The 23,966-nt window shown below is 41.9% G+C and overlaps 1 protein-coding gene across 2 annotated transcripts in view; it reads left to right on the forward strand.

Annotated features, from left to right (window-relative positions):
- Positions 1–21,949, forward strand: part of LOC124789344 (juvenile hormone esterase-like) — a 114,306-nt gene extending 92,357 nt beyond the window's left edge. Inside the window, exons 7-10 of one of the 2 annotated variants that reach the window (XM_047256669.1) lie at positions 2,269–2,435; positions 4,162–4,306; positions 15,729–15,868; positions 21,471–21,606. In XM_047256669.1, coding sequence (XP_047112625.1) covers positions 2,269–2,435; positions 4,162–4,306; positions 15,729–15,868 — 452 coding nt within the window. In that variant the 3' untranslated portion in view covers positions 21,471–21,606. Of the gene's footprint in view, positions 1–2,268; positions 2,436–4,161; positions 4,307–15,728; positions 15,869–21,470 lie in introns of both variants that reach the window. The other variant, XM_047256668.1, reaches the window with a different exon arrangement.
- Positions 21,950–23,966: the final 2,017 nt, after the last annotated feature.

The following is a 23,966-nucleotide window of genomic DNA, read 5'->3' on the forward strand; positions in this document are numbered from 1 at the left end:
AACAGTAATTTCTGTCTGAAATTTGTCAGTAAGCTTTTGCCTTCCAACAGGCGAAATACGGCAGAGTGCGGCCGGTAAACAATTCACAAATCACGAGTTAGTGCCGATAAGACGATTTCTTTAAACACTATCGAAGCTGAGGGAATTTAGTTTCTGCTTAAGTCGTCTTAAGTCGTCTTTTAGGAAAAAAGCTCATCATCCAGGTACGAAGGTTGTGAAACAAACTTCCCACAGTTTGTGTCAGGTTGATCTTTTCGTCTGATAACACTGTTTAAGTATTTTGTCTAAGAGGTATCACAAGTAGTGTAGCTATGGGAATCATTGGTTGAAAACGAGTTTAACACCAATTGGTACAGTGCTGCTAAATATTCAAAATTATTATAAACCTAAGTCTAAGTTCATCCACAAACTGAGGCGTATTTATAATATTGAAGCTAGACTGTGTATCCTTGTCTTCCTTGAGTGGTCATTGGAAGGCGTTTACACACACGTATACAATACTATGAATACTCAGTGCAGTGTTCCTGCACTGCTACAGAGCATGCATTGCAAGGTATTCACACAGTTTATCGCATAGAGTTACCATAAGGAATGAAACAAGAACTGTAATGCACTTTACACCACAGACGCTCACCCCGGCTTGACGAAAACACCCGAACATTGACCAAAAGTTGCACAAATAATTGAGTTTGAAAGGAAAAGAAACGAGGTATGAAGCATTTATAAATTCATCGAATGTAGCGAGGTGGTTTAATTTCGTCCCAGTCTATAAAATTAATTTCGGGCCATACTCAGCTCTTGCCGATTAATGTAATACAGGGTGATTCAAAAAGAATACCACAACTTTAGGAATTTAAAACTCTGCAACGACAAAAGGCAGAGCTAAGCACTATCTGTCGGCGAATTAAGGGAGCTATAAAGTTTCATTTATTTGTACATATGTTCGCTATTTCAGCCAATAAAGTTTTTGGTCCCTTTTTCTGCGAAGGTGCTACTGTAACTGGACTACAGCATCTGGAGATGTTAGAGAATTGGCTGCTCCCTCAGCTCGAACAAGAAGCACAACAATTCATATTTCAGCAGGATGGAGCGCCACCACATTGGCACTTATCTGTCCGTAACTACCTGAACGTCAAGTACCCGAGGCGACGGATCGGCCGCCAGGCAGTCCGTGACAGAGCACGTCATCACTGGCCTCCAAGAAGCCCTGATCTTACCCCCTGCGATTTTTTCTTATGGGGGGTATGTTAAGGATATGGTGTTTCGGCCACCTCTCCCAGCCACCATTGATGATTTGAAACGAGAAATAACAGCAGCTATCCAAACTGTTACGCCTGATATTCTACAGAGAGTGTGGAACGAGTTGGAGTATCGGGTTGATATTGCTCGTGTGTCTGGAGGAGGCCATATTGAACATCTCTGAACTTGTTTTTGAGTGAAAAAAAACCTTTTTAAATACTCTTTGTAATGATGTATAACAGAAGGTTATATTATGTTTCTTTCATTAAATACACCCTTTTTAAGTTGTGGTATTCCTTTTGAATCACCCTGTATAATACCCGCCTACTAATCAGGGCGTCTGTCTCCGTTGCTTTTGAGCGTGAATGGAAATCGTAGAAATTTTCTGTGGAGCAACATTTAATAATAAAGCGTTTTAAATCATCAAAAGCGATGAGCGGGAGCAGGCGCTTTCGATAAAGAATGGGGGAGTGCAGCGCCGCTGCTGTCGCCACGGCCGCTGCCGGTAGCCAGCAAATGGATCCCGGAGCTTTGCCGCATACAGCGTCCAGAGGAGGACAGTCTGCAGGAAATCTGCCGCAAAATCGTTACTGGATAAAATTTTGATATCGGTGTGTCAGAAAGCGAAATAGATTGAATCTGCGCTACCATTACATTCACGTCTTCAGCATTCAGACAGAAGAGGCTATAAAAATTTTTTATGCCAGCTGCTCTCGATCCACTGACATTACGAACAAAAACAACGCACGCTACCGGTAGACCACAGGCGTAATCAGCCTAGTGTATCTCTATCATGGGACAAGTTTTCCTCCAGGAAGTGCCGCAGTCTGCAGTGTTGCCAGATTGTGCAGATAACCGGACTTAGAGAATTAGCGAGTTGGCCAGTTTTATTGTCCCATGTCGCGATCGGCGAGGACTTAGCCTCTGAAGCGGCCGGCCGCCGGTCGAGTTTTATGTCAAAGAGTGTACAAATACTGGCAAACATATTATTCACTGAATAAATGTCATCACCTATTGTTTAAATTTCAGCTTCCATAGCAAATAAACAGATACTGGAAGATTTAAAACAGGACGGAGAGAGGCTGCTTCCCCTGTCTTTATCGTATGACGGAGAGCCACAGGCAGATTTAGTCACTAAGAAGATTAAGGACTTCTATTTCTCAAACGGTGAACTTTCTGCCAGCAAACTCAGTGAAGTAAGTATTCTCAAACTGAAAAGGCTGTTCGTGCTCCGAATAAATTAAAATTTAACATTAAGGAATTCTTATTCTGAGTACGAATTCGGTGTACGTCATGGTACCCACTACATTAGACCTCCTCTATAGCTTCGTGGTCAGCGTGTCTGCCTGCCATTTGGGAAACCCCGGGTTCGGTTTCCAGTATTGCCACGGAGGTTTCCTTAGTGGAAGGACTGGTACGAGGAGCACCTACCTTTGTGAGGCCAGTAGAGGAGCTACTTGGATGAAAAGTGGAGGCTCCGAGGTCAACAACACTGACAACGGCCGGGAGAGCGGGTGTGGTGACACCACGCTCCCCCACACCACCATCTACCTGCCGCCGTTGGCAGAGTATGACAGGGCGGACGGCCTGTCCCGAGTGGAACATCAGGGCCGGAAGTCGGATCTTTACTTTTGCTGTCCGCCCCGATATCTGAGTGGTGTATGTTCCACATAATTTCATAATAATAGTGAATATTACAAAAACAGAATGATAATAAATAAACAACAACAACGCCTTCCATTTCGTATGATTCCTGTGTCTTCCACTTCTTCTCTATGCTCCACAGGCTCAGTGGCTGGGTGGTGGTGAGGGGGACATTGTGGCCAAGCCTCGGGTTTCGACCCCTTGCCAACTTTGCCCCCTGAGCCCCCACCGGTCTACCATCCTTTAAAAAGAAAAAAAAAAAAGAAAAGAAAATGTGATCAGCGTGACTGACTGTCATGCCAAGGGGGCCGGGTTCGATTCCCGGCTGGGTCGGAGATTTTCTGCGCTCGTGGGCTGGGTGTTGTGTTGCCTTCATCAGCTCATCCCCAACGACGCGCAAGTCGCCGAAGTGGCGTCAACTCGAAAGACTTGCATCAGGCGACCGGTCTATCCAACGGGAGGCCCTAGGCGCAAGCCATTTCCATTTTTTTTACTTTTGTTTTTTTCCGCTACATTACTGTCAACGGAAGGCACGACTGAAGCTTTACTCGTATTTGTAATCCTGCAGTAGGCCGTAGAAACGCCCACTGCATCACGACAGCTGACTACGGCTGAATTAGGTGCTTACACTACACCGTGTGTGAGATTGTGAAATAAATTTAGAAAGCATGGCCAGTAACGAGCCTTATAGTATCAAAACACCTGCACTAACCACGAAGCAAAACCATTGACAGATATGAACCAATGATTCAGTTTACTTAAGCTGAAATATTTACAGTAAATTAAATATATTGTAGTCAGGTACCTCCGTTGTAAGTAGCGTTTCATTCATATTTTCAGCTTTTTAACTGTTAAGTTCGTGGATTAATCTCTTTCTCATGAAGAATTTGGAATTAATGAATACCATACGAAGAAACGTCTACTTCATGTTGTCGGTAGGAAAGAAAGAAGTTGGTTTCCTACTGAGATGCCATAGCAATCTACTTCAGTTTATTTATTTTGTATTGTTAAGTCACTAATCTCTTTCTTTCTAAATTATATTTTATGAAACAACTGTACCCTATAGGATACATGCAATATTACAATAAGTTATGTCGCTAGAAGACTAAATGTCCCATAATTTTTATTATGTAATACTACTCACTTGTCATCTAATTCATATATTAATGCATATGTGAATAAAAGTGGCCATAATTGTTCTGTTGTTTCCTTTTACTGTATTTCTGTATTTGATGGCATGATCTGCCATACAAGGAGTTTCTTCTTTTCTCTTTCTAGTTGTACACTGACGGATTATTTATCTGGAACGCGGATGAGGCTGTCAGGAAGTACAAGGATACGGCGCCTGTTTACTTCTATCTTCTTTCATACAGGGGTAAATACCGGATGACAAAAGCCTTTGGAGGTGTAGATCTGGACCTAGGTAAGAGTTCTATAAAAAAATTTCTAAAGTGAAGTGAGTAAAGTGAATAAACGTAGAGGTCTCATTTTTTTCCTTTTAAGTCATTGTAGTGTGTAACACTATGTTTCAAATTTGTTCCTAAATGGGCATATCAGTTATATTTCGCCGTAAATGCTTCTTAAAACGTAACATTGTGCAAAACATATTGAAATTACTTTCACTTCTCACTTTTCTAAAGAATAAAGAATTTATGGTTTTCACGAGAGAGAATTAATGAAAAGTTCATGAATGGAGGAAGTAAAGGAACAATTCCTGTAGATATGCCGAAACTGGTGTTCTAAGAATTAACACACTTTCAAAATTTACCTCTAATCACTAATGTCTTTGTAGTGGGTTTTACCAGGGCCATGGTAAAGGTCAGCACAATGGCTGTGGTGTGGAAGGGAAATCAAAGGAAGGAAATTTGCTCTTTAGCTAAATTGATCTTTGACGGCTTAACGGTAAACCCGGCATCGCGAAAGCGGCAGAGAACCACCTCAAGATGATGTAAGTGCTGTTCGAAGGTTGTACTATAGACGAACACGTCATCTAAATAATGATAGATTTAACTTTAAATCCCCAAAGACATTACCAAAAGTTTAGGAAGGCCGAATGGAATGCGGATAAATTCAAATAAATTCCAATCTGTTCAAAATTCCGTAATCTGTTTCAAAAGCTCGGCCAACGGGATTTGGTGGTAGACTTGATTAACGTCCCACACAGGAAGCAGCGAGCACGAGAAGACCATGTAAAACAGCGATGCAAGTCAGGTAAGGGGACTGACTCAAGAACAACCTTTTTATTTAATCCCCAAGTATTGATGACCGGTCGATACACTGGTCCCTGGCGCTTGGGAACCAAAAAGATGGGCGAGGCGTAGGGGGTAGTAGAACTGCTAATCACACCATATGGGAATATCTGATCAATAACTGCCGCAAGATCTTCATTTTAAGTGGTGGCAGTCGATAAGGCGAATCACGCACCGGAATGTCATCGGTAAGACGAATCCTATATTTGATCCTATCTGTGACGCCTAGTCTATCGGTTGATAAATCAGGGAATTTATCAGGAACCCGTAACAAGACCTGAGTCTGAGATTCCACAAGATGATCCACTTGAAATTTACAATCTCGGCTCATGGTCGCTATAACCCCTGTTACCGAGAATCACTGACAATTTAAATTGCCGTTGACGGCAAAACATAAAGGAAAACTGTCTGTTGAAATAATTCAAAATTAGACCAGTATGCTGAATGCAGTCACACCCGAAAATAATTTTCTCACATAATTGTCTAGTGCCCACAAAGCGGAAAGGTAAAGGAAAACCCTATGTGGAAATACTCACCTTGAAATGACCAACCAGAGCCAACATTTGCCCATTGCTAGTACGACACTCTTGCCGAAACGATTGCAAAGCGGTAGGTTTGCAAATATTATGATTCTGAAGGTGAATGAAAGACTGCTCCCGGAATCGATTAAGGCACATACCGATTCACGGTTGAGTTCGGAGCAGGCAAAAGGCAAAACGGCATTAACGGATACCCTGCTGGGGTAACAAGCTTTAATAGGCGATTTAACCGTCGAAACGCCTACTTCCATCTGGTGCAGGTGTTTGGACATGACTTTCATGCCACTGGTCATCGGTTCACAAAATTACCAGGATCCCCGCAACAGACACAGCTTTTGATTTTAACACTCCTATCATTTCTGGGGGCGGGCACGTCGGACTGAATGCAAACACCCGTTACGCCTTCCCGTCGATAGTCGGCAAAACACACATAATCGATGCTCAGAACCATCTAGCCAACTCGATAAACGTGGCTGGCTTCTCACATGATATTAGACGTGACCTGTCTATATCACACTAATAGCAGTCCGTATTGCATCAACATATTCCTGGAGAGTTCACTCGTCATTCTCTCCCTGAACACGAAGAAAATATCTATTAACTAACTAGTTTTTAATCCGAGGAGAAACTTTGTTCCTAATGGTGCCCTTCCTTATTTCTTGCAGGGTTCCCTGTCTACGTAAGACTTCAGCAACATAAGATGCTAAGCGCTCCCTGGCCGGAGGATATAGTAATCACAAAATCACAAGATGGACCGTTCCCAGTGGTTCGGCCTGTTTTTCTAACCGAACTAGCAGCCACAAAACTTCCACGGTTCACGTTAAATTTTCAGTATGTAGCACCTTCAAACACTGTAGTAGGCGCATAATAGGATTAGGCAGTTCAGTAAAAGGTTCGGATACATATTCACCTCCACTGTGTCTAAAGGAAGAACTAGCAGAACCTAGTAGGCAAGTGTGGTCACGTTGTTCAACCGCCACTGCAGAACATTGAGATCTAGTTGTAACTCCGTGACCTGATACAAGACCTTTTCTAAAACAACGCCATCCTCCTAACTAATCTGTAATTGTTTCAAATCACGGAGCCTGTTTAGCAAATGACTAATCTGTGCTTGGACACTGTTCACCTATCACGACGGACGACTACCTTGCAAAATATCAATCGTATCACTCACATTCGAAAGAGCCCCAGAACAATAAGACAAGGCAGGACTTATCTCGTCAATTCGCTCCGTCTGCAACGGTCTGTCCAAAATATTCCGTGATCGCGCGGTAAGCTCCACAACCGTACCGGTCGCCTGCGCTTGTATTTGCAGTTCATAAATTAACTGCTCATATTCTAAAATAATAATAATAATCCAAGTCCACACATCCAACAATTGCATGAGACCAATTCCAGCGCCTGAACCTTCCTGCAACTTAATGACTAGACGGAATCGCAAGCATTTAACATAAAAACGAAAATACTTAACACTGGCATCATAAGACAACTGTGAATGATGTCAAAACTGCCCCCCTGCCCAGAGCATAACCACGTTCTGCTACAATTGAATCTGATTTTACCAGAGGCGAGGTAAAGGCCAGTACAAAGGCTCTAGTGTGGAAGGCTAACCCAAGGGTAACACAACAGCAAAACTATTCACAGTTAAAACTTTTTAACAGAAAATTTATTTGACAATTGTAGAGCTAAATTTGATCTAGCAACCGTAACTAATTGCATGTATTTGTGATAGTGCAATCATAAGAAAGAGAAAATAAAGTTTTTCACCCGATCTCACTCAGCTTGAATAATCTCAGATATATGTAAAATAATGATCTCTTAAACAAGGATAAAAGTAATGATCTCCTTACAGAAGGTAAAATTTTTCTTAAACACACTGTATAATAAATGGTTTTAATAAATCTCAAACAAACGTTCAGAACAATGGTATTATAAATAAAATGTTCGATTTAGAGACCTAGAAATTATTATGGCAATTAACGTCTTGAAATACTACCAACTACCTGGATTCGTGCCAGAACTTAAGACGAACAAATACTGACGCTAAGAAAATGACATTAATTTTATAACATCAAGAATATCAACACAAATAAGACCGTTAGCCACTTCATTTCAGAAGTAATCACTTGTCAAGATACACAGCTAGCTAAAATCGCAAAACCCAAAATTCTACAACTGCCCAGCAGTAATGTACAGAGATTAAAAGGTGATTAAATGAACTTCGTGCACTCGCACAGAATGCAAGAAAATATTGCCATGCATGTATTTGTGATAGTGCAATCATAAGAAAGAGAAAATAAAGTTTTTCACCCGATCTCACTCAGCTTGAATAATCTCAGATATATGTAAAATAATGATCTCTTAAACAAGGATAAAAGTAATGATCTCCTTACAGAAGGTAAAATTTTTCTTAAACACACTGTATAATAAATGGTTTTAATAAATCTCAAACAAACGTTCAGAACAATGGTATTATAAATAAAATGTTCGATTTAGAGTTCATTTGCCAAGTGTCAAGCAGATTAAGACAGGTGCCTTAACAGAATAATCCTAACACAACTATTATCTACAAGACCAAAGCTCCAAGGTTTTCTCCTTCGCCACAACAATATAGCAAATATGGTTATTGCATTGGGGGTTTCCTTCCTCCATCAACTGATGGGTGCACACCATTTGGACCGCCATAAACAAATTGAATTGCTTACCCAATAACACGGAGGCAAAGGTGACCAATTATGGGGTCCGAGGAGTTGTGCACTAAACAGATTAAGTCTGTAACATTACTAAGGAGCAACAGTTGGCCACACCTAAAGCTTGTATTGCTTAAATGGGCGCTTCGCATATCAGCATTGAAACAAGGTTTAACTCCGTTATCTGATAAGAATGAAATCTGAATGTACGAAGTTAGTGCCAGTCTGCACTAATAAGGGTTGGTATATGTTATTACAGCAAGAACGGCACGGCAAGGTAGCGTTTTCAGTTGTGAATACTGATAGACTAGCCCATGTAATTCAACTGATCAAGCTGTACCACAAAATCGCATGCAAACGTATGCTTAAGCGAATACACTTGTGACACTTTTAACAAGCATACACAGTTCCAAACATAAAGCTCGATTCATGAGAAACATTCAGAACCAACTCATGATTTCAATCCGCCAGTTTGCAAACATTCGTTACGCTCAGGTTCGTCTGAAGCGCAGCAAGGTTCACAGTTTTCAGTCGCCGGTATTAGTCTCATCAGGCACCGTATACGATTGTATCGATAGGCACAAGGACACCACTTCACAGATGCACGGATCACCTCAGCGAAAGACAATCGTAGGCCGGCTATGGGCAGGTCCGTGCGTTCTGTGTGGACTCACAGCACTCCTCAAAACTCCCCCTCGCGACCTTCGTCCGCACGCATCTCGCAGTTCGCGTAGCAACCCCGACCAGTCGCAGCTAGTCCGTGTACACCAACTCTCGAAGTTCTCCCAAAGATCTTCTTTCCGGAAAAAAGCATCCTCTCGCATTGAGCGCCACGACTCAGTATGTATTAAAAGCAATTATTTTGTTTCAGACCATTAGTCATACCGTAGCAGAACATGTTTTTCGAGGCAGAAACCAGGAAAAAAAATTACAATTCAAGAGAAAACTTCTGACTTTGTGAAAAGTGGGAGAGTTTCACAAATATCTGTCGGTTCAGTCCTATTCATGCTGCATTCATGCGCATAATTCATTATTTCTGTTATTAATTAACTCTACACTAAGACTGCGTACCAACCATCGTCAGTCCATTAGTGCTGGCTTTACAGAGGAAAGCTAAAGGTGAATCCTAAAATTTATGACAGTGGCAGTGAAATTTTCAGCATCAGGCATCTTTATAAACGTATCTCTTCTTCATAGAGTTATTAAATTGAAAATCGTGAAATAATTTCTATGTTTGCGCCGTTAGTACCATCCAAAACACTGACTTTTACATAGGCGCCATCAGAAGAAACTGTTATGGAAATCTATACGAAGAGCAGAAACAAGAAACTAACCATTAGAACACGCAAAAGTTCATTATTGTTAAACATTGTGCCGATGTTAAGCCTAACTTGAGACACTGTGAGTCCAATTTACTGTTCTTTGTAGAGTTTATTACCTACGCTTTTATTCAAGGTTGGTAGTACACCTATTCTCATACAGGTGGCAAATTACAAGTTCTGGCTAGGTTAAAGTGATTCACTTTTACCCTTTTCATAATTATTCTTAACTTTTCAGAATTACTGTGTAAGGTGTCTCAGTTTCTTGTTGACATTTAACTGATGTATCGCCAGGAATAGTGATAATGATCGAAGGTAATTAATTGAGGTTGGGCAAGTAGCGAATGTCGTAGGGAGTAAACGTAGCGAGCGTGTGGGCGCAATTGAGTCAGAAATTTTTTTTAAAAAAAGGTTAATCATATAATGTAGGCTTTCACAGCTGGCGTCTTTCTCATTAATGCTGATGAGCTGAGAGGCCGTGATCAACGTATAAAAGTGCGTCCTAATGTTTCGCCTACAACTGCGGGAGGCATCTTCCGAGGTAAAGCGGTTACTGCTTGAGAGGCTCTCGAATTTATAGAAAGCATATAGGGCACCACCGTAAGTCACGTGATGCCCATTGTATGACTATCTCGGGATGGTATCGTCATTATCAACCAAAAATAATCAATTGTCATTCTGTTGGCGCGAAGTCGACACCCATATTTTATCTAACTTCAAAACTATCTTCTTTTCTGTTAAAATTATCATGGTGTTTATGAGTCTCTATGACTTCTCTATATTACATGCGTACATAATAATGCGATGTCCTTGCTAAAACTTTTTCTCGCTGAATTTTATTTCATGGTTATCATCTCTTCTTTCTCCTCGGACGATAAAAAACAGTTCTGCAGAACAGAAACTTATCCATCCGAAATATATGGCCTACCAAACGTGCATAAGTCAAATGTTCATCTGAGACCGACTGTGAGTGCCGTAGGATCTCTCACTCTTGAAGTTGCCTAATGTCTCCTTATCGCAGCAGTATGTTGGTAGAAGTGACGGTTTCATTAAAAACTCTGTGCATTTTATTTCAAACTAATGGAGATTAACGTGAGCCCTAGTGATATTCTTGTCAGCTTTGATGTAGTGTCCCTGTTTACTACGGTTCCTCTAAACGAAGCTATCTCAAACATAGCAGATATTTTTCCGACTGACATAGTGGTTTTATTTAGACATTGCGTTACCCGAACTTGTTTCCAGTACAATAACGAATTTTAAGAACACATCGACGGGTGGCTATTGGCTTAGTTCAGCTTTTTCCGGCTTTCTCTGGATGTATCTGTAACAAACGAGTGGACGGGACTTTGGGCCACAAGGTATACAGAAAGGACACACACACTGATCGACGCTTCCGCAGGGAATCAAACCATCATCTAGACGAAACAGAGGCGTCATTAAAACGTTGGTGAACAGAGGCAACAAAATCTGCGAACCATTTTATTTGCAAGATGAATGAATTACTTATTACCCGCCTTCAAGAAAAATGAATACGCTAGTAAGGAGAGTGATCGAGCACTCCATCAAAGAAGAGAAGCCGGAAGTTCTCAGCAACAACGACCGCACCTGGAAAAGTCTTTCTACCGTTCATTAATAAAATTAATGATAGCATCGGTAAATTTTTGGGCGACTATGGGCTTGAAACGATTTTTAGGCTGACCAAGAAGATTAATTAATATTTAAGAACAGCAAAAGATGCACAGTATCCCCTAGCAACACACGGGGTATATAGAATTCCGTGTAGTTGCCGACAAGTGTATACTGGAAGTACGAAAAGAAGTGTCACCAGCAAAGGCAAACATAAAAAGAACAGCTGCTTAAGACATATCGAAAAAGGATTCCAATGGCTCTGAGCACTATGGGACTTAACATCGGAGGTCATTAGTCACCTAAAACTTAGAACTACTTAAACCTAACTAACCTAAGGACATCACACACATCCATGCCCGAGGCAGGATTCGAACCTGCGACCGTAGCAGTCGGGCGGTTCCGGACTGAAGCGTCTAGAACCGCTCGGCCATCGCGGCTGGCTTGGGACATATCGAAAGATCGGCCGTAGGAGAACATGTTTTTCGAGACGGAAACCACCGCACATTTTCAGAAACTTCTTCCTCAAATGATGGGTTATGTTACATACTAATAGACTTACCTTGGCCAGGAATGTCCTTTTTACCAGTGCTAGCCTGCTTTTGATTCCTCTTGCTGCGTCTGCCATTAGATATTTTACTGCCTAGGTAGGCAACTATTTCGTGACATCAATCCTGATGTTAAATTTTTCTCATTTCTGTCACTTCTCATTAAATTCGCTTACCTTCGATTTTCTTTCAGTCGATATTGTGCACTCATTAGAATCTTCATACAACTCAGCAAGCCTTGTAAATCTTTTTCACTTCCACTCAATATAGCAATGTCATCAGCGAATCGTATCATTGATATCTTTTCATCTTGAATTTTAAGCCTACTCCTGAACCTTTCTTTTATTTCCTTCATTGCTTCTTCGATATACTGATTGAACAGTAAGGATGAAGGGCTACGTCCATGTCTTGCACTCTTTTAAATCCGAGCACTTGGTTCTTGGTCGTCCACTCTTATTATTCCCTCTTAGCACTTGTACATATTGTATTTTAACCGTCTCTCCCTATAGCTTAACCCTATTTTTCTCACTATTCCGAACATCTTGCATCATTTTACATTATCGAAGGCTTTTTCCAGATCAACAAATCCTATGAACGTGTCTTGATTTTTCTTTAGTCTTACGTCCATATCTGGCGCAACGTCAGAATTGCCTCTCTGGTGCCCTTGCCATTTCTAAATCCAAACTGATCGTCATTTAACACATCCTTAATTTTCTTTACCATTCTTCTGTACATTATTTTTGTGAGCAACGTGGATTCATGAGCTGTTAGGCTGAGTGTGGTATAACTGTAGCACTTTTCATCCCTTGCAGTCTTCGGAATTGTCTGGATGATATTTTTCCGAAAGTCAAATGCTATGTCTTCAGATTCATACATTCTATACTAACGTAATAGTCGTTTTGTTGCCACTCCTCCCAATGATTTCAGAAATTCTTATGGAATGTTATCTATCCCTTCTGTTTTAATTGATGTTAAGTTGAATTCTGATTCTAATGCTGTATCCCCCTTCTAAATCGATTCCTGTTTCTTCTTCATCACACCAGGGAAATCTTCCCCTCCATAGAGGCCTTCTGTGTACTCTTTCCACCTATCCACTCTCTCTTCTGCATTTAACAGTTTTTTTTTTTTGATGAATCAGTCCTTCTGACTATTATTTATTTTTCTAATTCTTCACATTTTTCATGCACCCATTCCATATCAGCTTCCCCGCACTTCCTCTTACTTCGTTCTTCAGTGACTTGTATTTTTGTATTCTTGAATTTCCGTGAATATTTTTGTACTTCTTCTCTCATCGATCAGCTGAAGTATTTGTTACGTTACCCACGGTTTCTTCGCAGTTACCTTCTTTGTACATAGGTTTTTTTTCCAGTTTCTGTGATTACCATTTTCGAGATATCCATGCCTCTTGAACTGTACTGCATGCTGAGCAATTTTTTATTGTTGTATCTATCCTGAGAGAACCTCCAGCGTATCCCGTCTTTGCTTGGTACTTCCCTATCCCGCTTCTTTGCATATTGATTCTTCCCGACTAATCTCTTAAACCGGTATAAGGCGCTGCATTAAAGGACTGTGCGGCTGGTGCCTGCGGAGGTTCGAGTCCTCCCTCGGGCATGGGTGTGTGTATTTGTCCTTAGGATAATTTAGGTTAAGTAGTGTGTAAGCTTAGGGACTGATGACCTTAGCAGTTAAGTCCCACACGATTTCACACACATTTGAACATTTTTTGAATCTCTTAAACTACAGCCTACTCCTCATCACCATTACATTGTGATACGAGTCTACATCTGCTCTTGTATACGTCTTGCAATCCAGTATCTGATGTCCGAATCTCTGTCTGACCATGTTATAATATAACCGAAATCTTCCGTATCATCCGGTCTTTTCCAATTATACCTCCTTCTCTTGTTGTTTCTTGAACTCAGTATCTTCTACTACTAGCTGAAAATTATTACAGAACTCAGTTAGCCTCTCCCCTCTCTCATATCTTGTCCCAAGCCCATATTCTCCTATAACCATTTTTTATGCTCTTTCCCCTACAATTGCATTTCATTCCCCAATGATTATTAGATTTTTATCTCCCTTTACGTACTGTATTACGCTTTCAGTATCCTCAAATACTTTCTCCATCTCTTCATCTTCAGCTTGCGATATCAGCATGTGTGCCTGAACTATCGTTGTCCATACTGGTTTGCTGTCGATTCTGATAAGAACCCTCTCAATGAACTGTTAGCAGTAACACACCCTCAGCCCTGCCTTTCATTTCGTCACGAATCCTTTTCCCGTTACACCATTTTCTGTTGCTGTTGGTATTACCCTATACTCATCCGACCAGAAATCCTTGTCTTCTTTCCATTCCATTTCACTGACCACTACTATATCTAGATTGAGCCTTTGCATTTCCTTTTTCAGATTTTCTAACTTCCCTAGCACGTTCAAGTTTCTGATGTTCGATGACCTGACTCGTAGAACGTTATCCTTTCGTTGGTTCGTCATGCTTTTTCTCATGGTCTCCTCCCCTTTGGCAGTCCCCTCCCGGAGATTCGAAGGGGAGGCTATTCCGAAATCCTCTGCCAATGGAGACATCATCATGACACTTTTTCAATTGCAGACCACATGTCGTGTGCATAAACATTATGTATCTTTAACACAGTGGTTTCCACTGCGCCGGCCGGTGTGGTCGAGCGGTTCTGGGCGCTTCAGTCTGGAACCGCGCGACCGCTACGGTGGCAGGTTCTAATCCTGCCTCGGGCATGGATGTGTGTGATGTCCTTAGGTTAGTTAGGCTTAAGTAGTTCTAAGTTCTAGGGGACTGATGACCTCAGATGTTAAGTCCCATAATGCTCAGAGCCATTTTTGGCTTCTATTGCCTTATACATCCTTACGCCGTTGATCATTGCTGATTCTTCTGCCTTTAGGGGCACTTTCTCACCCCAAGGACAAGCTAGTGACCTGAACCTCTGTCTGCTCCTCCGCCTTATTTCACAAGGCCGTTGGCCGGACGGTGTGACTTCTTGTGCCAGAAGGTTTCGGCCTCCAATGCTGATTATTAATCAAAATCTAATCAGTGGTGGATTTGGAACTAGGGACCCAGGACGTTTTGATTACTTATCAAAAACGCTAGCCCTAGACCACGGGTGCAACAGAGATACGTGAATACCATAATAACTTTAACAGACAATAAGAAGTTTTGAAGTTAGATGAAATATGTATGTTGACTTTGCACCAACAATTGATTCTTCATAATCGAGTGTACAGTTAGTTATTCAGTCGGCATTATGTGAGTTATGGTGCTTCTCTAAGTGTGCTCTATAAATGCGAGAGCCCGTGAAGCCTATGTAGAGGCAGTAGCTGTTTTACCTCTGAAGACTTCTCCCGCAGTAGGAGACAAAACGTTAGGCAGCAGTTTTGTACGGCACGGAAGTATTAACTAATGATTAAATGAAAAGTGTTAGCATTACATTATAGTCAGTGGCAGAACAGCACGTGAATTCTGTTAAGTGAAGCAACACAGTAATAAAGGTGATGGATCACCAAAGTGTCAAATTCATAACTAAGTACAAATAAAGGTAATGACTCCACCAAAGTATCAAATTAATAACGAAATATAACGAAGTTTTGAACAGTTCTTCACATTTAAGAATGACTAGATGGAAAACTGATGATCTGTACAGAGTTGAACAAGGTGTGACACCACTCACAAAAAGCATTTCCCAGAGGATTATAATCGATTCCACTCTACTGTTATTTAACGTGCAGCATTTTCATCAGTGTTATCGTAAACACTTCAAAGACTAGCAGGCACGTCTGAATGCAATTCCAGATTTAAAAATTGAAGTATAAATCTTCTGTGACAGAGTGACCTTCTATGTTTCAGGTGTGTCCCATGCGGACGATTTATTTTACTTATTTTCGAACAACCCTTACTATCCAACATCTGGTGACATGCCCGAGAAAGATTATGAAGTCGTTAAAGCCATGACAAAGCTCTGGACAAACTTCGCTAATACCGGGTGAGTACGTATCAGACGCAATAAATAAAATTTATCAAAAGGATATATCGTTCCAACAGAGTGTGTTTCATCTTGAAATTGGCTGTCAGAGCGACTATACATAATGTAATGGACATTCTCCATATTTCTTACAGTGGTTATTCAGAACAACAAACTTCGGTTTACCTCGCGACTGACAGTGGGAAACTGCGTGTTTGGACTTTGAACGATTGCTGTTGACTTTCGTGAATCAATGTGCTGTCAGAATGCCAGATCGACGTATGACCTTTGCCTAAGGCAGCCTTCGGCCATGAAATCCAATAAAAGAATGTAGCGCCGAATGTAATAAGGCTTATTAAAATGTGTGTCCGAGTTTGAACCTCGTTGGCTGCGGTCGTTCCCAGTAAGGCGGCCAGACACCAGTGGCACTCACAAAGTATTATTCTGCTATTTCCTGGAAATAACTTTACTGGTGGGTCAGAAATGCGTGATGGAAAATATTCTTCAACCCAAACTGGCTAAGATTTCCTAGCAAATTGTTTATTTCATATATGTTTAAATGCGATGAGTGTAACGACTTACTGAAGTGCGACTCCTTCAACATCACACTGCTGTTCATAGCTAGCAACCACGAACCTACTGTGGAAAACGTATTTTCTTGAACTCTTATAGGTATTTTGCAAATCTCCAGAGTTGTACTAAATGTTTCAAAAAACGTTTTTTAGCGACTAATGAGCTGAACATCTCCACAGGTCATGCCTCCATTGGTTCATACAGTAGACTAACTCTGAAAAATGTCCACTGTCCTCGTGTAGCTGTCATTCTGCAGTTGAAAAACACACAGACTGTATTTACTGTATATATTACTGCTAAGTGTACATCTTAACTCAACAAGAAATCGGTAAAGATTACAACTGTAAACGAGTTTATAAAAATTACACCCAAATGTACGAGTAGTACAGACCCCGCACAATTGAACGTAATATGAAGACAGTATGACTTTCTCAGATCCTTACCTAATTTTTCCTAGTGGATGAGTAACTGCAATTTATTACTTAATATGTGTTTACTTTTCACGTAAATCTGTCTTGTAAGACTGGATGTAAGACTGGATGTAGGCATAAACTTCCTTAATAACTAATTTAATGCTATTTTGATATTTTAATGAGTGTTCGCAAAAAGACCGTAGTAGTATCCTCTGTAATGTACTGCATTCTAATTAAACTTTTCTGGCACATGTTTTCGTGTTCGACGTTTTACACGCGCTGATACCTAATTAAATATTATTTAAATTGTTTATCATTTGAAATTCGCGATTCATCTGAGTCCATCCCTCTGATAATGTGAATTTTGATGTATATACCTTTGTTTCGTTTAGACTACTACTATCTTGTTTCGCTTACCTAATAAATCCTTCAGAATTTTTCCAATAGTTTTTCGTATTTATACATACTTTCGAGAACTTGTTTATTTACTTAAATGGGTTTAAGAATTAGTTCTGTGCTAAATGTATGGGATTTAAAGCGACGATGCACAATCGATGCCTCAGATATCTCAACGAGTCAAGTCAACAAATTAGGTTGTGCAGTGCCACACCAATAGTGGTCAATAAATCCGCTGGTGTTCTCGTAAGCTATCCTTACATGTTGACACAATAAAAGAATGAATTTGCAAGCTTGCATCCTAAACTTTGTCAGCCACATCCTATAGATGACCAACAGGTACAAAGTTATACTGCATAGAGTTTATGGGTTAAAATGAGATTCGACCTGCAGGAGAAAGCCGAAGTTGAGAATACATTTACTACAAGTAGTAACTCAAGCAATAGCTTTAGTAGTTGACATCACATGAATGTAAACATAATTTCCACTACTAAAAATTTTGCACTGAATATTAGTGATTTTCTGGCAACAGCAGTCACTGTTCTCCCTCTGTACCATTTTTACTCCCCAAACTAACCTCGGATATCAAATTAACGATCCCTTTATGCCACAGAAACTGTCCTAACGACCTAACCTTCTTGTACTCAAGTTGTCCCGTTAATTTCTTTTCCCTCAACTCCATACAGTGCTTCTTTATTAATTATTCTCTTTATCCATTACTATTCAACTATCTTCTGTAACACCTCATTTCTAAAGCTTCTTTATTTCTCCAGAATGAAGTTTTCACTCTGCAACTGAGTGTGCGCTGATGTGAAACTTCCTGGCAGATGAAAACTCGCCGGCCGTGGTGGTCTAGCGGTTCTAGGCGCTCAGTCCGGACCTGCGCGACTGCTACGGTCGCAGGTTCGAATCCTGCCTCGGGCATGGATGTGTGTGATGTCCTTAGGTTAGTTAGGTTTAAATACACTCCTGTAAATTGAAATAAGAACACCGTGAATTCATTGTCCCAGGAAGGGGAAACTTTATTGACACATTCCTGGGGTCAGATACATCACATGATCACACTGACAGAACCACAGGCACATAGACACAGGCAACAGAGCATGCACAATGTCGGCACTAGTACAGTGTATATCCACCTTTCGCAGCAATGCAGGCTGCTATTCTCCCATGGAGACGATCGTAGAGATGCTGGATGTAGTCCTGTGGAGCGGCTTGCCATGCCATTTCCACCTGGCGCCTCAGTTGGACCAGCGTTCGTGCTGGACGTGCAGACCGCGTGAGACGACGCTTCATCCAGTCCCAAACATGCTCAATGGGGGACAGATCCGGAGATCTTGCTGGCCAGGGTAGTTGACTTACACCTTCTAGAGCACGTTGGGTGGCACGGGATACATGCGGACGTGCATTGTCCTGTTGGAACAGCAAGTTCCCTTGCCGGTCTAGGAATGGTAGAACGATGGGTTCGATGACGGTTTGGATGTACCGTGCACTATTCAGTGTCCCCTCGACGATCACCAGTGGTGTACGGCCAGTGTAGGCGATCGCTCCCCACACCATGATGCCGGGTGTTGGCCCTGTGTGCCTCAGTCGTATGCAGTCCTGATTGTGGCGCTCACCTGCACGGCGCCAAACACGCATACGACCATCATTGGCACCAAGGCAGAAGCGACTCTCATCGCTGAAGACGACACGTCTCCATTCGTACCTCCATTCACGCCTGTCGCGACACCACTGGAGGCGGGCTGCACGATGTTGGGGCGTGAGCGGAAGACGGCCTAACGGTGTGCGGGACCGTAGCCCAGCTTCATGGAGACGGTTGCGAATGGTCCTCGCCGATACCCCAGGAGCAACAGTGTCCCTAATTTGCTGGGAAGTGGCGGTGCGGTCCCCTACGGCACTGCGTAGGATCCTACGGTCTTGGCGTGCATCCGTGCGTCGCTGCGGTCCGGTCCAAGGTCGACGGGCACGTGCACCTTCCGCCGACCACTGGCGACAACATCGATGTACTGTGGAGACCTCACGCCCCACGTGTTGAGCAATTCGGCGGTACGTCCACCCGGCCTCCCGCATGCCCACTATACGCCCTCGCTCAAAGTCCGTCAACTTCACATACGGTTCACGTCCACGCTGTCGCGGCATGCTACCAGTGTTAAAGACTGCGATGGAGCTCCGTATGCCACGGCAAACTGGCTGACACTGACGGCGGCGGTGCACAAATGCTGCGCAGCTAGCGCCATTCGACGGCCAAGACCGCGGTTCCTGGTGTGTCCGCTGTGCCGTGCGTGTGATCATTGCTTGTACAGCCCTCTCGCAGTGTCCGGAGCAAGTATGGTGGGTCTGACACACCGGTGTCAATGTGTTCTTTTTTCCATTTCCAGGAGTGTAGTTCTAAGTTCTAGGGGACTGATGACCACAGATGTTAAGTCCCATAGTGCTCAGAGCCATTTGAACCATTTTTTTGAAAACTGTGTGCCGGACCGAGACTCGAACTCGGAACCTTTGCTCTGCCATCTGAGCTACCCAAGCACGACTCACGACCGCTCCTGACAGATTCACTTCCACCAGTATCTCGTCTCCTACCTTCCAGACTTCACAGAAGCTCTCCTGCGAAACTTGCACACAGTTTTAATGTGCCAGGAAGTAAAGACTGCTGATCCCCTTTAGAGACTATAAGTGGTCTGTCCACTATCAGTATCGTTTACGTTTGCAAGTTATTTATCCCACAGTGGCATGGTCTGTGGCCCTTTGGGAGAGTAGATGGGCTGTCGGGGAGGGGGTAGAGAATTTTTTGCTATACAAACAATTACTGACGAGCGGGTAAAGTAAACTCTTGTGTTCTTGACCAACACTTTCTGTAATGTAAGCTTCCATCCATTTCATGTGTGGCAAAGATAATTCATGAAATATGACACTTCGTTTTATTTTTCACATTTCCTAAATTATTGTTATTCTGATAATTTTTCTCTGATACTAACTACCCAGTGGTGTCGCCCTGAAGAGTCGTTTCAATAAGTATCCTGTTCATCTTCTTCGGGTGAAGTGCCTCATATTTTGACAACGTGATGGTTAACAGATTGTATGGGTTACATCTGATTGATGAGGTGCGTGCCTTTATAAGTGTGGAGGAGGGGGACGCATTTGGAGAGGGGGCAGGGTGGAGGAACAATTCTGTTCGGTGCCTCAAGACACAGGTATGACTCTGAGCAGAAACAACTTCGACTCAAGGACATATGTTCATTTTTTATATACCAAAGTAAACGTGTTTTTACCGAACATGACGCGCTCCCACTACTATTTACTGATTGCACGTCTGGCATTTCGGGGGAGCAAATATTTTTCTTAATTTATTGCAAAAATTTGAGCTTGATGTCCTGCAATATATGTTAATCACATAAATTCAGTCACTTGAAAATGGCATAAATGGACGCTACCTGTGTCGTAATTAAATAAACAATAATACAGTCAAACGGCAGTGTGCTCATTTAAAAATTTAGAAACAATTTCTGTGCCGTGTGAGTGGGGACTCTGTGAGCAACGAGATAGGCAAATAAAAGTAACGGTACATGTGGATAACCACAACAATTATAATCCACACGAATTACACGTTATGCTGCATTAAAAGAAATTCGTTAGGTAGCTCCATGCTAAGATCTAGGCAAGCAATGAAGACAGTGTACTCAAGTATCTGAAGGACGCCATGTTCGGAGACCTCACTACCGGCTACCATATTATCTATTAATATGCTGTATTCCAAAGTAATGTGAAGCGTTCGCCCGATTCTCCATCGGAAACGGAGGAACAGGGTCATAACCGATAAAGGAGCACTTCTTTCAGCAATAAGACCTCTTGCCTGATGAGACGTTGCTTAAATAGGATTCTTTTATCTGGTTAAATAACCTGATAGAATCCGTGTAACTTTACGAGAAAGTCTTCACACTCTTGAAATCGTTATTATGTTTCCATATTGTCTCACAGCACTTGGAAGTAAGACAGTGAACTGGAGATAAAAGTATCAAGAATCCGCCCTCAGTAACTGGATTCTGTAACGATGAATCCGTATAGTACTACAGTGAAAACAAAAAAAAATCATTTTTCAAAATTTTATTGACTTATTATAGTTTTGACATTACTGTAATTTCCTGAAACTGTTCCTGTACATTTCACTATAATTATATGATACACCTTCGAACCACCCTCTACTATAAAACATTATTTACCAATGAAGCTCTTCAAACTTTTCAGAAATCCCACACCGGACAGCGATCCTGTGCACTGGCCCCGGGTAACTTCAGATGATGGGTTGGAGTACCTGGATATAGGAGAACAGCTGGAGGTGAAGAAAGGTCTCTTCCAGCAGCGGACAGATTTTTGGAGGTCGCTGCCTCTCCGGGAGACGAAACGATCGAGTGCTGTCAAGGAAGAACTCTAAAGTTGGTTCAAACGGGCATTATGTATTAATGTTTATTTAAGAAACTACGAAACATTTCGGTTCACATAACACTAAATGCGATATTCAACGATTGTTAATCGAGTTCTACTTTCTAAAAAATTATTTGTATTGAACGAAAACGTTTATGGAAGAGTATTCAAAGTATTTGTATTCTTTTTAAGTATTAAGTTCCACTCTGAGTGCAAAAGGCACTATTGTGTATATAGCTTTTTAGTTGTGGAAGAGTTTGTGATTATCTACCAAAAGAAAATAAACGGTTTCGAAGCTGTCACTTTTTAACTTTGTTAGAACGCTTGAATAACAATGGAGCTTGTATCTAGTAGATGTAAATTGTATTGGTGACTCTGGCTTAGTTTGTTCACTTTTGTGACGAAGCTCTATGACGTAAAACAAGTGACAAGCGCAACGCCCTTTCCTCCCAACCTCCCCTCTTTCCCCTCTCCCCCTCCACTCACTCGTCCCATATGTGAGTTGGCTTCCACCTCCGCTCACTAAATAAGTGCTCAAGCTGTTTAATAACTGTACTAGACTGGTGTTGGGACAAGAGCAGCTAAAGACGTGTACCGATTGAACTTTTTAAATGTAAATTTCTTCTCACAGTCTAGTAATCGCTCTGTGCTATGTAAGTAGTCAAACTTCTCTGAATTGTTCTTCGAATGACTGTATGTTTAAGTTTTACAATAAACTAAAAAGGGATACCCAAAATCTATGACAATGTCATGCCGATGGCAGATCGGTGCCACGTCGAAATATGGTGTCTATCCCAGAAAAGGATGATAATATCAGGATGGCAAAAGCCAAAAGCGAACAGCCAGGCATCTCCTCGCTACCCTTAAAGAAAATGAAGGCCGCGCCCTCGGTTATTTGGCTGTGAGCACTATGGGACTTAAGATCTGAGGTCATCAGTCCCCTAGAACTTAGAACTTACTTAAACCTAACTAACCTAAGGACATCACACACATCCATGCCCGAGGCAAGATTCGAACCTGTGACCGTAGCAGTAGCGCGGTTCCGGACTGAAGTGCCTAGAGCCGCTCGGCCACCACGGCCGGCCCTCGGTTATTTGTACAGATTATGTAAAGGTTAACATATGGTTTCTTTGGTCCGGAATCATTACACAAAATTTTACACACAAAGAATAGTTTTTAGAAAGTCGTGTTACAATGCCCCCTGAATGAATACGAAGAAATTTGTTGCTTTACTGTGAGTAGTCATTCAGCACACAGGAAAGAAAAAATTAGTGTATACATTTTTACATGTTTTACAAGAACGGACTAATAAATGGATGATTGATTAGTTATCAAGTTCTGGCAGTGGCTTTTTCCTATGTACACGCCAGCATGACATGTGAGCAACGCTGTTGTTCTCTGGGTGAGAGTAGAGATCAGACACATGTTACTTCGTGTACGTGACCTAAAATATGTCGCAGGTAAAGTGGAGGAGTGACGTCAAATGTGGGTTGCACGTCGTTACCGGGTGGCGAAAAGCTAGCCAGTGCGATCTTCCTTACTACGCTCCGCGGTCGATGTACACTTCACTCTCTTATCGCTTCACGCCAGTGTCCGCTCACGTTCACGCAGCAACGCTGAGGCTCTGGATTCGTGAAACACTTCTGCCATGCTATCAGGCTCTTTAAAAACATTCACTACTACGTGCATAGATAAAATATATAAATAAATAAATATGTAATATATAAAGCTTAAATTTCTTTGATACTGACAAATAGTAACATGAGCTCAGATCGTTCACACTGTGTACAACAGAAATTATTCCTTTTCGCTAGGTTTTAGGTAACTGCATAGACTTGAATACTGCCCAAGTTAGGCAAAGGTAAAAGTTCGTTTCCTTCCTTTCTTTCCATCATTATACTTCACTGCATATCTACAAAGATCAAAAGTTGATGACATCGCGCGAATATTATCATGTTCATGTTTTGTTTTCGTATACATGTCTTAGTGTGTACGTTTGAATGTTCGATAACGAGCGTCGCACAATCTTTTGGCCAAAATCACATTTTACTGAAGGAGAACCAGCGCCTTAGTTCAGACACACGTTGGACATCGTGCTTATGTGATGCGAAGTTCTCTCAGGAAGCGATGACGTTGGAGACGCGTTTTGAGATCCTGAGCAGTGGAATCCACCAACACTCCTTTGGTAGCACGCGCCGTCTTGAAGGAAGCCGCTTCCCTAGTTTTCCCACACCTTCGTATCCAGCATATGTGCTGCTTAGTTGTCCTAGTGTCCCAGTGGCATCCTGCCAGGGACCGGGATTACACAACACGATTGTT

Source organism: Schistocerca piceifrons, chromosome 3 (assembly GCF_021461385.2).
Source record: "Schistocerca piceifrons isolate TAMUIC-IGC-003096 chromosome 3, iqSchPice1.1, whole genome shotgun sequence".
NCBI classification, from domain to species: Eukaryota; Metazoa; Arthropoda; class Insecta; order Orthoptera; family Acrididae; genus Schistocerca; species Schistocerca piceifrons.